General features: G+C 33.8%; 1 protein-coding gene across 4 annotated transcripts in view; it reads right to left on the reverse strand.

The window, feature by feature from the left end:
• The window catches only part of Nf1 (neurofibromin 1), a 252,748-nt gene that overhangs the window by 25,770 nt on the left and 211,105 nt on the right, over positions 1–15,873 (reverse strand). For all 4 annotated transcript variants that reach the window (XM_027923915.2, XM_071603262.1, XM_071603261.1 and 1 more), the window contains 12 exons: positions 15,533–15,735; positions 11,158–11,351; positions 10,043–10,183; positions 9,613–9,892; positions 8,729–8,943; positions 8,425–8,486; positions 8,166–8,280; positions 7,554–7,655; positions 5,348–5,488; positions 2,747–2,873; positions 1,628–1,759; positions 538–673 (listed from right to left, as the gene is read on the reverse strand). In XM_027923915.2, the coding sequence (XP_027779716.1) occupies positions 538–673; positions 1,628–1,759; positions 2,747–2,873; positions 5,348–5,488; positions 7,554–7,655; positions 8,166–8,280; positions 8,425–8,486; positions 8,729–8,943; positions 9,613–9,892; positions 10,043–10,183; positions 11,158–11,351; positions 15,533–15,735 (1,848 nt within the window). The remainder of the gene's footprint in view (positions 1–537; positions 674–1,627; positions 1,760–2,746; positions 2,874–5,347; positions 5,489–7,553; positions 7,656–8,165; positions 8,281–8,424; positions 8,487–8,728; positions 8,944–9,612; positions 9,893–10,042; positions 10,184–11,157; positions 11,352–15,532; positions 15,736–15,873) is intronic.

Consider the following 15,873-nt stretch of genomic DNA (forward strand, 5'->3'; position numbering starts at 1 on the left):
TCTAATTTCTCCAAGTTATACTGAAAAATATACTACCTCAAATCACATATAACATTGAACATAATTTCATTGGTTTTCATCTAAATCTGTACTAAAGAAAGCTTCTTAATGACTTTAATGTGATACAAGTAAACACAATTTTTATGTGGGCATGCATGGTTTTACAAATCTACATGGTTTAGCTTCTTTCATGAAATATGCAACTGTTGCTTCTATTTCATACTGTTTTTTCCAAGACCCTTTGCTGCAACCTAATCCTTTCAAATCATCTGTTATTCAACTGGTTTGTGCTCAACAAAGGCAAACTAATGATAACATTAACACAATGAGACTAGAATGATAACTATCCTATTACTAACTCATAAAATACTATATATTTATAGTTTTGACTTCCTAGACTATTATTTCACTTCCCTGACTATCTCTAGATTCCCCTCTATGTTATCTTCTAGATGATTCTGCCACTTGCTTTCACTGGCATTGGAAAATTGAAACTTGATTATAATTATGTAATTATGGAAGAGCAAGTCCACTTACCTATAGCTGGGATCACCATGATGAATGGGATACATATCCATGGGAACATTTTCCATTGAAATGTCAGTAAGAAGAAGGGACTTTCTATGTTTGAGGCTACAGCGACTTCGAACCTCTTCAGACACTGTGAGTAAAGCTAAAATAAAAGAGAAAGCAGATTAAAAAATTTAACAAGTCACTAGTGTCACCTAAAACAGGATACATTTCTAAAGAGGGTAACACCTGTTAAAGGTGCATTTAAAAAGCCCTAGAGTATGTGAGGTTCAGGGATATAAACCTAATGACAGACCTGTCCATCTGTTTTGGAAGGCTACATAAACATGAAATATACAAAGAGATTTAGTAAGCACCCTTTTTTTTCAAGGGCTTAAATGTACATTTGATCTCAACAAATAAAAAGTAGTCAGGGCAGGTATTATTAAATTCACTGAGGAAAACACTCAAGAGATGTTAAATGATTGGCTATGAAATAAAAAAGTTGCAACAAATGGAACCTGCTAAACTGGGAATCAGTACTTGCCACTGAACAACTACATTCAAGAAGTGTGAGAGTGCTAAATGTTGCTGAGCAAAGAAACAAAAATTAGAAAAGAGCAAATAGGGGAGGTTTAATGGATTAGTATGGATGGGGCAGACATTTCAGATAAAATGGCATGAGGAATAACTTTTGAAGAGGCAGAAAGTCACTACTAAGAGATGGGAAGTAGATTAACTTAAAATAGTCCATCCATTTGGAGAAATACAAAAAATTAGGCTTATGAAATTTAGATAAAGAAGATAGAATCAGAGTTGCTTGAGGGCCTAGGATGCTAGCCTGAGGCATTCAGATTTTATGACAAACCACAGGGAGCCATTGTTGTGTTCTGAACCAAAGATGACAAGAGGAACACATTCCAGATTTTATTAGGAAAAACGTTTTGGCAAAACTTTCAAAGTTTTAACCACATCAAAGGACTGGCCTATGAACCTATGAATTATTTACTCTGCCAATTAGCCAGCTGAAGGACCCATATAGGAAGGTATTTGTACTTTTTGGTTTTCCTAAGATAAAGTTGCAGCAATATTAATTTTGTCTGTTTCTTGTTTTTACCTGCCAAGTAAGCCACACTCTGCGTATTCACCTCAAATTTGTCACAATTTCTATGTTTATTAACCAGAGTTAGTAGTGTATGCAAAATTCTGACTGTTCTTGCAACAATGGCAGGTGAAGGATGCCTGTACCCTATAAAAAAAAAAATAAAAACAAGATGTTAATTTATCCTGTTAATATTTTCCACAGGAATTTTATAAGGAAGTAAAATCAAATGTATACGTTTACAGTGGTAGGTACCCATCAGGTAAAAATTAGGGAACTTCTATGATCCCTCATGCCTAAGAATTATTTAAATTGATACAAAACTAGAGACTCAAGTTCTAGCTTGACACTCACTCAAAACACTATGCTATTCCTAATAACCACAGTCTCTGATCATGACTGCATCATATTATATTCACTGCTATCAAGTTGTGAAGTCAGCAATGAAGAATAAAGCCAGGTCAGAAAGTGAAGGATGAGGAACAGCTGACGAGCACTGGCTATAAGTAATACAGGAATCTGGAGGGGTGGGGATAGGATCAGAGAGATGAGGCTCTGTGGTATAATAATGGTACTGATCTATAATACACTGGAAACAAGCTGAAGAAAATCTGTAATCAAATCTGTACAACAAGATTTTCTAATATAAATTAACCAAATAACACTGATCTACAATGTCTTGTTTTGCTAATCAACAGAATACTTAAGTACTATTACTAATAACATAGTTATTAAAAGGCTCAGTACGTAGAATTTCTTTTTTGTTTGAAGGGGCAGGGAATTGTTATACACCTAGCCCTAGCACTTAGGAATTTTACAAAAAAATCAACCCTTTTGCATTTTTTTTTTTTTTAGAGCAAAGTAACAATTTATTTTTGAAACAAAGAAAGTGGAGCTCCTAAAGGAAGGAATCCCAAGTGGGTTGTCGTCTTCTACTTTTTAAGTAAATCTGATACTTGATATGGAAATTAGGCTCTATTAAAATACATACTGAACAAAATATAACTCAATAAGACAAAGTTTGGATTTAAAGTAAACATATGGGTTAAATTATTTCAAGTAACCAATTATTTTAATTACTTCCAGCTTCTAGGTAGCGCTTCATACTAACATTCTGACATAAGGCCTCTCTACCTTTCAAGAGGTGTCCCACCAGTGCAAAGTTAAAGTTAGAATTGAAATTAAGTCCAACAAAATGATCCATTTGCTTGCAGTGCCATTCCAGAGGATTCCGGATTGCCATAAATACCTCTTCCGGACTCTATTGAAAATAATCATGAGAGAATTAATGAAGTTCACACAGAAGCTTTCTTCACTTCTTAATTTTTTTTTTTTTTGCCGTGCAGGGGATCTAACCCAGGAACTCATCTATGCTAGGCAAGCACTTGGTCACTGAGTTACAGGCCTAGTTCAGAAGCTTTCTTTAAAAGATCACTTATTTAGAGTTTCATGGCACACACCTGTTATCCCCAGCTACTTGGGATTGCAAGTTTGGGACAGCCTCAGTAACTTGGTTAAACTGTCTCCAAAAAATAAAAATAAAAAAATAAAGTCTGGGATGTACAGCATCCCTGGGTTTAATTCCTAGTGCCTCCCCTAAAAATATACACCAATGATTGATTTTTGTGTTCAATAGTTATGACAAGTAATCCTTTAAGTTGAGAGAAATTATTTTCAGCTACAGAAAACCACAAAAGAATATTAAAGATCTTAAAAATTAACTAGTACAAGATGCAAGATAGTCAAGCACTTAAATAATAAGACAGTAGAACAATGAAATAGCATTTATTTATTTATAATACATAATTTTTTATTTCAGTGTAAGTTTATTTTGGGTATGTAGTTTGTTCCTCCACCTACTCCCTCAAGCTGGGGCTTTGCATGGTGTCTAGGCTTACATTAAACTCCTGAACTAGGAACTGGGTTTAAAACTCAGTTTATAGCACTTGCCTAGTACACGTGAGGCACTGGGTTTGATCCTCAGCATCACATTAAAAAATAATAATAATAAAATAAATGTATTGTGTTCATCTACAACTAAAAAACAAAAACAAACAAAAAACCCAAATTCCTGGACTCAAGTGATCCTCCTGCCTCAATCTCCCAAATAGCTGGGTCCGGAAGCGTGCATCTATGAACCCAGATATCATCCTGGTGACTTTTAACAAGCTTTATTAACTGATTTCTAGTACTTTAGGGCCCTAGAATAGTTTGGATTTAAAGTAAACCATATGGGTTAAATTATGGGGCATAGTTCCTTCTACTGGGCTCTTTCTGGCTTTGAAAATGCCAGATACTTCCTTTTTTGGGGGGTTCTGGATATTTAACCCAGAGGTGCTTCACCAATGAGCTACATTCCCAGCCACCCACCCCGTTTTTTAAAATTTTGAGCAGGGTCTCACTAAGTTGCTAAGGCTGGCTTTTAACTCGTGATCCCCCTGTCTTAGCCCTCCAAAACACTGGGATTACCAAGGCAGACATTTCTAAGATACAAACACTTCATTTGCAAATATTCTTTCTTTTTTTTTCCTGTGGTGGTGTAGGGAGTGAACCCAAGGACCCTTAATTACTGAGCTATAATCCAGCCCTTTTTACTTTTTATTTTGAGATAGGGTCTCACTAAGTTTATAAGCCTGGCCTCAAACTTGTGATCTTCCTGCTTAAGTTTTCTGAGTAGTTGGGATTATAGCCATGTGCCACTATGCCCGGCTACAAATATTCCTAACATACAAATAGCCTATAAGTAGATATCACTTTGACCACTATTGTCCCAAGACAACTCCAGAAAAGAACAAAAAGTTAAGAAAGAAGGATTCTAGTTTGGAGCTAGATATATGAATCAGGACAAGTTACTTAATCATTGTTCCTTTGTATTGGTAAAATACTTTCAAACTCTAAGATTAATTTCATTTCCAGTTGGGTGTGGTGGCATATGCCTATAATCTTAGCTATTTGGAAGGCTGAGACAGGAGGCTTTCAAGTTTGAGGCCCTGTCTCAAAAAAATAAAAAGGGGTAAGGATGTAGCTAAGTGGTAGATCACCCCTGTGTTGACTCCCTATAACTGGGGGGAAAATTATTTCCACAATACCTAGCTATTCTGGGTCTGTACAAAATTAGGAAGACTGAACAAATACTGGTTTTATACCACATTAGGAAGACTGAACAAATACTGTTTTTTTTTTTTTTTTAGGGGGGGGGGAGGGGTTCCTTTCGATTTTCCAACTTCCTTATTAGGTTTTAATAATACTGATCTTCCTGCTTAAAGTTTTCTGAGTAGTTGGGATTATAGCCAACTACTATTATACTTTTCATTAAGTAGCATTAGTCAATAAAAACAAGCACTTTTTTAGATTATTTCTTTATTTGTGAAATAGGAATGGAGAATGCTAACCTCTACCTTGGAGTTATCAAAATGAAAAATAATGAATGTACAGTGCTTAGCATAAGGCCTGGCATAGTTGCTATTATTACCACTCAGTATTATTTATCTTAAAAATATTTGTTAGCATCAGCAAGCACCATTTTTTGCTATCTGTATACAGAAAATATGTACTAAAGTTTAAATAGGTTTTTTTATGAGCTGGTAAGAAAATATACTCACACTAAACTAAATTAAAAATATCCATATTTAAAATATAGACTTCTTTTGATTTTAAAAGAATCACACAGCAATAAAAAGAAAAAGAAGTACTACATGCATGTAATCTAGGAATTCCAAAGGAAAGTTTGCTTACCTTGTCATTGAATATCCGGAGACTATCTAAGGTATGTAGATTTTGTTCAAGAAGTGCAGTGCCTGCTGAATATAAGTTGACCTCATCCAGCTGGAGCACTGCCACAGCTACCCAAAAGAGGGCTTTGTGCAAAGGGGAGTCCTGGCAAAGGAAGACAAATTTCCAGGTTAGTAAGCCGAACATAAAATTTATGCCTCCTCATCATAAAACAAAGTATGCTATCTTGCAAAATTACCCATGCTTTCATTTGGGGGAGGAGATAAATATAGATAAGTTCTTTGTCTTTTTCATGCGTATAACTAAAGACATGGTTATCTGGGCTGAGATCATAGCATCTTCTTTGATTTCTCTCTGTTCTGGATTCCCAAATCCAGTTTTCTAGTGCAGTCTCTCAAATTTGTCATTTCTTTTGTATTGCTGCTGCTGATGCAATCCTCAGGCCACCCTTTATTCAACATGTGGATTCTTTCTGCCTTCAGTTTTTCCCTGTTCCAACCTACTGGGTACTGTATCACCAGAATGATCTAAGTCCTGCTCTTGTCATATTTTTTGTCTGCTAAAAAATGGTATATATTAAAACTCCTTGGGGCTGGGGATGTGGCTCAAGCGGTAGCGCGCTCGCCTGGCATGCGTGCGGCCCGGGTTCGATCCTCAGCACCACATACAAACAAAGATGTTGTGTCCGCCAAAAACTAAAAAATAAACACTAAAAATTTCTCTCTCAAAAAAAAAAAAAAACTCGTTTCTGAAGAATGTTGAATGTTGTATTAATTTTATCCAATCTTCATAATTTTCTTGCAAAATTTCTCCATAACAACTTGAATGGTCTATCCACCATCTCACCATGTCCTAGCATTCTTGTACAGTCCCTACTGCTATATTTTGCTGCTCAAGGCTTGCTTCTCTTTCTCTCTACCTATACTAAATCCTATCTATCTCTAATTTTGAACTCGTGTCACTCTTACTAGAATATTAATCTCTTGCTTCTCTGAGTTAAAAATACATATTATTGGTAATTCTTATTTAGCACTGTGTTTTATGGGGAACTACATGGACTTAAAATCAGACAACTTTGGATTAGAATCATGGTTCCAGTCTTAGGCCTTCTGAGTCTCATTTTTACTTACATGAATGAGGATAAGAAAATCATTTTGTATCATTTAAGATTAAGATATCTGTAGGAGATGGGGTTGTGGCTCAGTGTTAGAGCGCTTGCCTAGCATGTGTGAAGCCCTGGGTTTGATCCTTAGCACCACATATAAATAAATAAATAATGAAGGCCCATCAACAACTTAAAAAAACAAACAAACAAAAAAAGACATCTGTAAAACATCTAGCTCTACCAGGGATACAATAGGTATTTATTTTTCTGTAATCACTTCCTAGACCCGCATGCCTTGGAATTTCAATTCAAAGAATTATATGACTGTAGAGTTGGAAGGTAATAACATGCCATTATCTAGTCTAGTTTACTCATTTTATCTATATGGAAACAAAATGCCCAGACATGTAAATCACCTGCCAGAGGTCACAAAGCTGAGATGAGCTCAGACAATCCTAAATTAGTAACTGTATCATTTTATTCCTTTAAAATTTTACCTTCATAAAACACCTAAACTCTCTTTTTTAAATCACAGTGGTGAGGATCAAACCCAGGACCTTATAAATACTAGGTAAGTGCTCAGTCATTGAGCTCTACTCCCAGTCTAGTACCAAACTCTTTTGATGATCAGATATACTTCTCTTGGCTTTATATTTTCTACTTACTAACACTAAGTATTTTACTTACTTTGTTTATTATCTATCCACTCCATGACCCTCTAAACTCACCCTAGAATACAAGCTCCATGAGGGCAGGCATTTTTTTATTGGCTTGATTGGCACTACGTATATCTCTAGCATCTATGACAGAACCTGGCACACAGTAGATATGCAATAATTATTAGATGAAAGAATTAAGAATAGGTCCTTTAGGATTGATGAGATATAAAATTACAAGTACTTGAGAATGCATTTTCCATACTTATTTTTCCTTTAATGTAACAACTTCAAACAACTAAACTTTGTGACAAGATGTTCCACCTTAACTATGACCTTCTTTACGACCTTCCCTTAATCCATCTTAATTTCTGAACTCCTTACAAGTAAACAACATGTAATACTGACACCCAAAATGAAAAAACTTAATGTGCTATACAATAATTACCTTATTAAGAAGTGGCTGTAATTTGGTTAGTGCTATTACTGTAGCTTCTATCAGAACTTGACTGTTGTAAGTATCAGGTCCTTTTAAGCAACTCTCAAGTGCCTTTTAGGAAAACAGAATTCTTTATTTTACTTTGATTGAAATAAAACAAACTCCTAAACTGAATCTCAGAAAACAGTTAGGAATATTTACTTATTCAACAAGTATGAGAATTTTTTCTAATACAATGGTGATCTTAGTAGCTAGTTTGATATACATTATTTCTTGTTTTTTAAAGCATTTCTATAACATATTCTAATAAGACAGGCAATATTATAGTAATTACAAGTTATACAATTTTTGTAAGTCTTACCAAATAGTAAACTTCATAAATCTGATAAAATATTAAGGGTTCATGCTTAAAAAAAGAGGCAAGTTACTTATTGTCTCCTGAAGATATAGCTTCTTTAAAAGAGAAGATTTCTTCACTTCCAAGAATTACAATAAAGAAGATAAAATTCATCTTTTAAATGTTTTAAGCAACATAATTAAGTTTTTATTAAATTAAAAAATAATGGAAGATATGCTTTACAATTTGGGAACCACAAATATTTGAGAGAAGGGAAGAAGTACCTTGCTAAGAATACGGATAATCTGCTTTATCTGCCCATGAGAGACTCGTTTGCTAATACAGCCAAAGACTACAAGAGCTCTCGGTTGCAAGGATGGATTATACTGGAATGCAAATCTGCAATTAAAAGATCAAAAAAGTTTATAAAAACCTTTATGTTCAACCCAAATACACTAAATAATAAGACATTGACTATGCGGTAATAGCCATCTTTTCAACAACTCACATACTTTTACAATTTATATTGAATTTGGGACCTACCTTTGAGCTAGTTCTGTCCACTGATCCAGCCACTTGCATGCTGGGATATCTCTCATACATGCCTAAAAAAGAAAAATATACCCTTATACGTATATGCAAATATTTTTAGAAACATTTCAATAAATAAATAAACATGTCATTAAATAAATGACCTTTATGTTACCAATAAATAACAAATTCCATGGAGGTGTTTTTATTCAAGTATTAAGTGCAAAACAGCAGAATATATCAGTATTTCTTCTGTACAATGTTAGATTTTTAAAAATGATTTTAACTTAGTGTCTTATCATTTTGCCTTAAATACCTCCATGATCTCCAATAAAGCTTCTGTGACTGTTTCCAAGGATGTCAAAGCAAAAGTCTCCCTCTCATAGGAGCCCGGAGAGAACGACCTGTCTCGGTAACTGGAACGGAAGGCAATGACAGCAGCTGACTTAACTTTACTAATGCCAAACAGCAAGTAAAATTTGGGTAATGAGAACTCTGTTAGACTGAGTCTCAAAACTTGCTTGGTCTCTTCTGTAAAAGAAAAAAGGAACAAGTAAAAACTTTGAAGATATATATACATATATATATTTCATATATATATATATACATATTGTATTGGTATATATATTATATAGATACATTTATATAAAATATCTATCTCTCTATTTATCTATCTATATATTTGTATTGAGTGGGGGACTGAACCCAGAGGTGCTTTTCCACTGAGCAACATCCCCAGTCTTTTAATTTTTTATTTTGAGATAGGTTGTTGTTAAGTTGCTTAGGGCCTTGCTAAGTTGCTGAGGCTGGCCTTGAACTTGGAATCTTCCTGCCTCAATTTCCCAAGTTGCTAGGATTGCAGGCATTTAACAATGTGCCTAGCTGAATTGAAGATCTCCATTTAATCACTAATTAGTACTAATAATGTAACACAATCTACTTAACATTGAGTATTTATAGCTTATGTGATAACTATAAGAGTCTACATGACAAATTTGCACAGAAAATCCTTATTATAACTTGATATAGAATGGAAGTAAATTATTTTTCTTTTTGATAAAATTTCAAGTCATTACTGCAGGCTTAAATTAGCACCTTGGTGTTAAGACACTGTCATAAATAATAAGAAATCTGTACCAACTAGGTGAAGTAAAGTGGAGAAAGGATAGGTTGAACACAAATTACCTTCCTAGAACTTACCACTAAAATGAAGCTGTGAACAAGTACACAGAGAGTGAATGATATTAATAACCAATCCATGTGTGGAGGCTCTGAGGGACAATGGACCTGTGGCTACTAAGAAAGTAACAACATGGAAGAGGTAAGGGAGATGAGCTGCCACATCAAGGGAATTGTTGAAGGACAGCATCAGCATGTAGCGGGCTAAAATAGCAATATCATCCCACATAAGATGTTGTTCTAAAGTAGGAGTTGGAGATAAGCATGTCTTGTCAATTATTTTGCACATCCTTCCAATGACCTGTAAAAAAGCAGAATTTTAAGAAACATGGGAATAAAAGTTCTATTAAAAATTTTAGTTTAACTTTAATATAACAAAACAAAAGCCCTCCGGATAGTAAAAAACAGATATATAATGCCACGATCCAGAGGGCAAAGGAAAAGTGATTACCTTGCTTGAAACCAATTTCACATTTCCAGAAGCTAAAGCTACAGCAGTATCTGCCATCACTTCAGCTTTTATTGATCCCAAGCCACCTGTTGCACTGGTTTTGATGAAACTGTCCAGTACAACATCAAGCAGATCTGTAATCTAATGGAAGAGGGAAAATAAACTTGTTTTCAACCACATTGTGAACTTTTAATTTAAAAATATTCAAAGAACAGCCCAATCAACATAAAAACTATTTTATCCAAGGCCTCTAAAATACTAGAAATTTATTAGAGTCCTGTCAGGAAAGGATGAGGATATTCACTTGGTTCCTTCAGAGAGTAAAAGATAAATATTCAAAATTTAATAATGTATACAGTACTAGTTTCATTCACTTGTAAAGTATCTCTGCTCTTCCTTGACAATATGTGTAACCAACAACATCATCATCATCATCGTCGTCGTTGTCGTCATCATCATTATTATTATTGGTACTGGGGATTGAACCCAGGACCTTGAATATGTTAGACAAGCAATCAACCACTGAGCTACATCCCCAGCCAACTTAATTATTTTAAAATATAGGAAATGATGTCAAGTATTGAGAAATTTTCTAGTGCTATAAAATTACTTAAAGAATTCACAGCAATGTTCAAACAAGTGTACTGCTTCCTTAAGTGATTACTTTGAAGAAATAACATACATAATTCTTGTCAGATTAAAAAAGTTACATTAGATCCTTTATTTTAATAGTAGAATTATTATGCTAAAACTATAAATGAAAGCTGATGTCCCTAATGACATTAATAAGAAATACTGACATTGATGGTATGCAAGAATGAGAATACATTTTAAAGCATATGATGTCATATTTCTATAGTTAAACTCTATATAGTTATGTCCTGGAGAAGAGTGCTAAAGTAACTAGTGTTTTTCTGGTTCTGAAACATTCATTAGACATTTACAATTTCAAACTAGATTAAGAATTGGGTGGGCATCTGCATGCTTTTGAAGGAGGCAATTATATTTTCTACAGCTAAACCCTAGTGTCCAGCATGCAGCTTTGTACAAAGTAGGCACCAAAAAAATAGGTGCACATAGGAGATACTAGATAAATATTTGAGTAAATTCAATACCTGTCCAAGGCTCCCCCATATTTTTGCTTGAATAGATGGATACATCTGTTTCTCATTTATGGTCATAGTTATTAGCTTATCAAGAATAGCAGTAACTCTTTGTCGTTTGGCATCATCGTTATGCTTGCAGAAACGGACTAGATTTGACAGCCATGGGGTCATATATTCCAAACAAAGGTGTTTCAATTCAATACCTAGAAAAACATATACTATTATCATAGATGATCAATGAAAATTACAACAATTATTTTAATATGAAGGAATGAGAGGGGAGGTAAGAATTAAAGATCATTACCTAGAATCAGAGAAAAGAGATTTGGCAAATCATTATCTATCTATAGATTCTATCTGGGAATTGAACCCAGGGGCACTTTATTACTGAGCTACATCCCTAGTCCCTTTTATTATTATTATTTTTTTTTAATTTTGAGACCAGGTCTCACTTGTCACTGAGATTATAGGCATGTGCTACTGCACCTGGTGGAAAATATATTTTTGAGGATAAGAGGTGAAGAAAGTGAATAAACCTTGAAGAATTCAATCTTAAAAGCTGGTAAGGCAAGTTTTAAAAAATTATCTTATTTTCTCCATTTTAATAATTTCTCATCTAGCTTAAAAATATTTTAAGTTTTATTCTCACTGGAAAAGGGACATGTAGAGAATTATAGAAAGTTCGGCAAAAGGAGAATGTCACTAAAAAATGAAACCGGTGTTAATATATTAACACATTACCTCATCTTTCCACATGGTTTCAAATATTTGTAGAAATAATATATGCTTATGACAGTGTACACATATATAACCCCCCCAAAAGTTAGGATCATGCTCTATATACAGTATACCCTAAATACTTTCTCATTATACATTTTACTGAGATTTACTCATCATTAAAAATTCTCCAAAACCATTTTTCAATTTGTTTTTTGGGAAAAAAAAATAGACTAAGATACAAAATCCTCTGTACACTTAAAAGTCTCAAAGAGAATTTTATAAATTGTGATAAAATATACACAATATAAAATTTAACACTTTAACCACTTTTAAGTATACTTAAAAATATATTAAGTATATTCACATGGTTGTGCAATGATTACCACTAGCTATCTCTAGAATGTTTCCATCTTTCCAAAGTGAAACTCTGTAATAAAAACTTGTGTGTGTGTGTGTTACTGGATATTACACCCAGGGCATCATAAATGCTAGGTATTGCTATACCGCTGAGTTATATCTCAGCCTTTCTATTTTATTTTGAGACAGGATCTTGCTAAATTACCCAGGCTTACTTCAAACGTGTGATCCTTCTACCTCAGCCTCCCACGAAGCTGGGATTATAGGCATATGTCACCATGTCTGACCCCTCAAAAAAAATTCTTTTAATATATTTTTTTAGTTGTTGATGTACACAATACCTTTGTTTTATTTGTTTATCTTTATGTGGTCTGAGGATTGAAGCCAGGGCCTCACACATGCTAGGCAAGTACTCTACTACTGAGCAAAAATCTCAGCCCCACCTCAAAAATTTTTAATGGCTTCATATTATTCCGTCATAAGATCCAACAAGGTAATTAGTTCCCTGTAGTTTGACTATGCCCCTTTTTTTCTTACTTTAAGGAATATCATATGAAGTTCAAAAGTAGTCAAAATAAATCTATGGCAATAGAAGTTACAACAGTGTTTACTTTTGGTAAAGGGGCAATATTAAGTGAGAAAGGATCCTCTGGATGTTGGAAATGTTCTGGATCTAGAAGCTACTTTTGTGATGTACTGTGATGTAAAAATTCATCAAATTCTCCACTTAAGATCTGGGCACTTTACTAATGACAAGATATATTTTAGTTGAAAAATCTAAATAAATTAAAAAATAATCTATGACAAACAACATTAATTCCTTAGGACAAATTTTAAAAAGTGGAATTATGAGACCAAAAGGATTGAATACTCTTAAGGGTCTTGATAATCACTTCCAAACTTTCTAGAAAAACTGCCCCTGTTCAATATTCTACAGAGCATCAGTACTGAATTTAAAAATATGTTCTAATATGATAGCTAAATATGTTATCTCACTATTCTTTCAATTGACATTTTTTGCTTTTATTAATAAACTCAACATAAACATTCTTCTTTAGCATGATTTGTATGTTACTGTTGATTCATTTTTCTTATTTATAAAAATCTCTTCATGATTAATGTTAATCTTTTCTAGCATTTACCCTTCTAGGTTTATATTTATCATCACTTAAAAAAATGTTTTGAAGCTTCATGAAGTTGAATTTGTTCATTATTTGTTTCCATCATCTTGTTTCCTATGTTCTTTATTCATCTAAAAAGTAATTCAATATTAACTTCTTCCTCTTCATTTTTTAATGGTTCTAGTTTTCATATTCAACCCTTAAATACAGGTAGAACTTATTTTGACATCTTGTGGTATGGAAGAAGACCCAACTTAACTCATTTCTCAATCTCATTTCTTAAACAATTTAATCTTTCCCCCCTAGTTTATGTTGCTTCTTTATTATCTTTTCTTAAAACTGATCTGAGTGCTGATTCTTGAACACTCATGTTTTAATTACTATACCACTATAATATGTTCAGATATCTGTAATATCAAGTCTTTCTTCCCAATGTTTTCTTAGGGATTTTTTTTATACTTTTTTTTTTTTAAATGATACTGGAGATTGGACCCAGAGGCACTCTACTAGTGAGGTACGTCCCCCAGCCCTTTAACATTTTTTTTTTTTTTGAGAGTGGATCTTGCTAAGTTGCCCAGACTGGCCTCAAACTTGTGATCTTCCTGTCTCAGCCTCATAAATAGTATTTTTAAACCTTCAAGTAGAATTTAAGATCATTTACAGTTTAATTTCCATTCTCACTCCTCAAATTTCATGGGACTACAATAAATTTGTAATCATCTAGGAAGAACTGTTCATACAGGAATACATTATGCCTGTACATTCACTCAAATATTTTCTTATATTAATATTAATCAATAAATCTTTATACTTTTTCTGTTTAGTTAATATTATACATTTTCTTATCAGGGTTACTCCTACATTTCTTGCTTGAAAAAACATACATAGTGATCTAGCCTTGATTAAATTGTTAAAGTTTTCAATTACCTAATAAAGTCAAGAAATGTGTTTAAACACAGAAAAAAGAAAAGTTGTATGTATCATGAGGAAAAGAGAAAGGGAAGAAGTTCGGCATGGTCACATATGCTTTTAATTCCATCGACTTGTGAAGGAGGCTGAGGAAGGAGGATCACAAGTTCAAGGCCGGCCTCAGCAATTTAGTAAGTCTTAAGCAACTCAGTGAGACCTCATTTCAAACTAAAAAAAGGGGTGAGGATGTGTCTTAGCGGTAAATTTCCCAGGCTAAATAAATGGGAAGAAAATGTCAGGAACTAAGCTGGGAAAGGTCAACATTTATGGGTTATGAAGATGGACAGACAAAAGAAATGGATGTCAAATTCATGACACTTATTAAAGCAACACCAGGACTAACTCTGGACCTGTGTCACTGCGTTCTCCATGAACCATACATGTCCATAAAATCACATTTTTTTTTTCTGAAAAAGGAGACACATGGATATTTTATTCATGTGGAATTATCTGCTAAGAAAAAAAATGTCAAAGCTCATCAAATTAAAACAATGAAGAAAATACTTTTAAGAGGCCCAGAGACATGTAAGATACCAAAAATCTCACCACCTCATTTATACTGTCAGAATTTTGATGGATTTCTTTTTTTCTCCTTTTTTTTCTTTTGTGGTACTAGGGATTTAACCCAGGGGTGCTTCACCACTGAGCCACATCCCCAGACCTTTTTATTTTTTAAATTTTGAGACAGGGTCTCACTAAATTGCCCACACTTGCCTTGAACTTTGATCCTTCTGTTTTAGCTTCCCAAATCTCTGGGGTTACCAGCTAGAGCCACTATACCAGGCTTGGTGGATTTCTTTTCTTTCTTTCTTTTTTTTTTTTTTTGGTGGGGGGTTGTCCCAGGGATTGAACGGGACACTCAACCACTAAGCCACATCCCTAGATCTATTTTATGTTTTATTTAGGTTCTCAATGAGTTGCTTAGTGCCTTGCTTTTGCTGAGGCTGGCTTTGAACTTGCATCCTCTGCCTCAGCTGCTGGGATTATAGGCATGTGCCACCATGCCTAGTGGCTTGGTGGATTTCTTAATGTGTCCTATCAGGAATTTTCTTCAAAGTTCTTTCAGTTACAGAGTACCATAGATAAAAATTTAGAAAAGGTTAAAAGAGTAAAATATAATAAGTGAAAGAATTCACTGGTAAATTCTGAAACAAAAGGGGATTCTCTGAATTTTTAAATAATTATTGTTAGTATTAAAGAAAATTATAATTACTTACTAGATTTGCTAAATCCAGAAATACACTCTTCCAAAAATTCTAACGTGAGGTGTGGCTCATTGGCTGCCAGTGTCTTACTAATAGAGACAATAAAGAGGGTGTTGTTGGCAGGGATACATAAACCTGATGTCTCTAGTAACTGTCCCTCGATTTTTAAATTAAAGGTACAAGTTAAGGCACACAGAAGATTATAGGCAGCTGACCTAGGAGAAAACACAAATGAAGTTGTTTTAAAACTTATTTTTCCTTATAATTCCACAAATTTTTCGAATATACAACTTCTGATTCTATTACGAAGCATGATCAATTATTTTTAAAATTTTATGATCAATTAGAGATAA

The sequence above is a fragment of the Marmota flaviventris genome, chromosome 17 (assembly GCF_047511675.1).
Source record: "Marmota flaviventris isolate mMarFla1 chromosome 17, mMarFla1.hap1, whole genome shotgun sequence".
Lineage (NCBI taxonomy): Eukaryota > Metazoa > Chordata > Mammalia > Rodentia > Sciuridae > Marmota > Marmota flaviventris.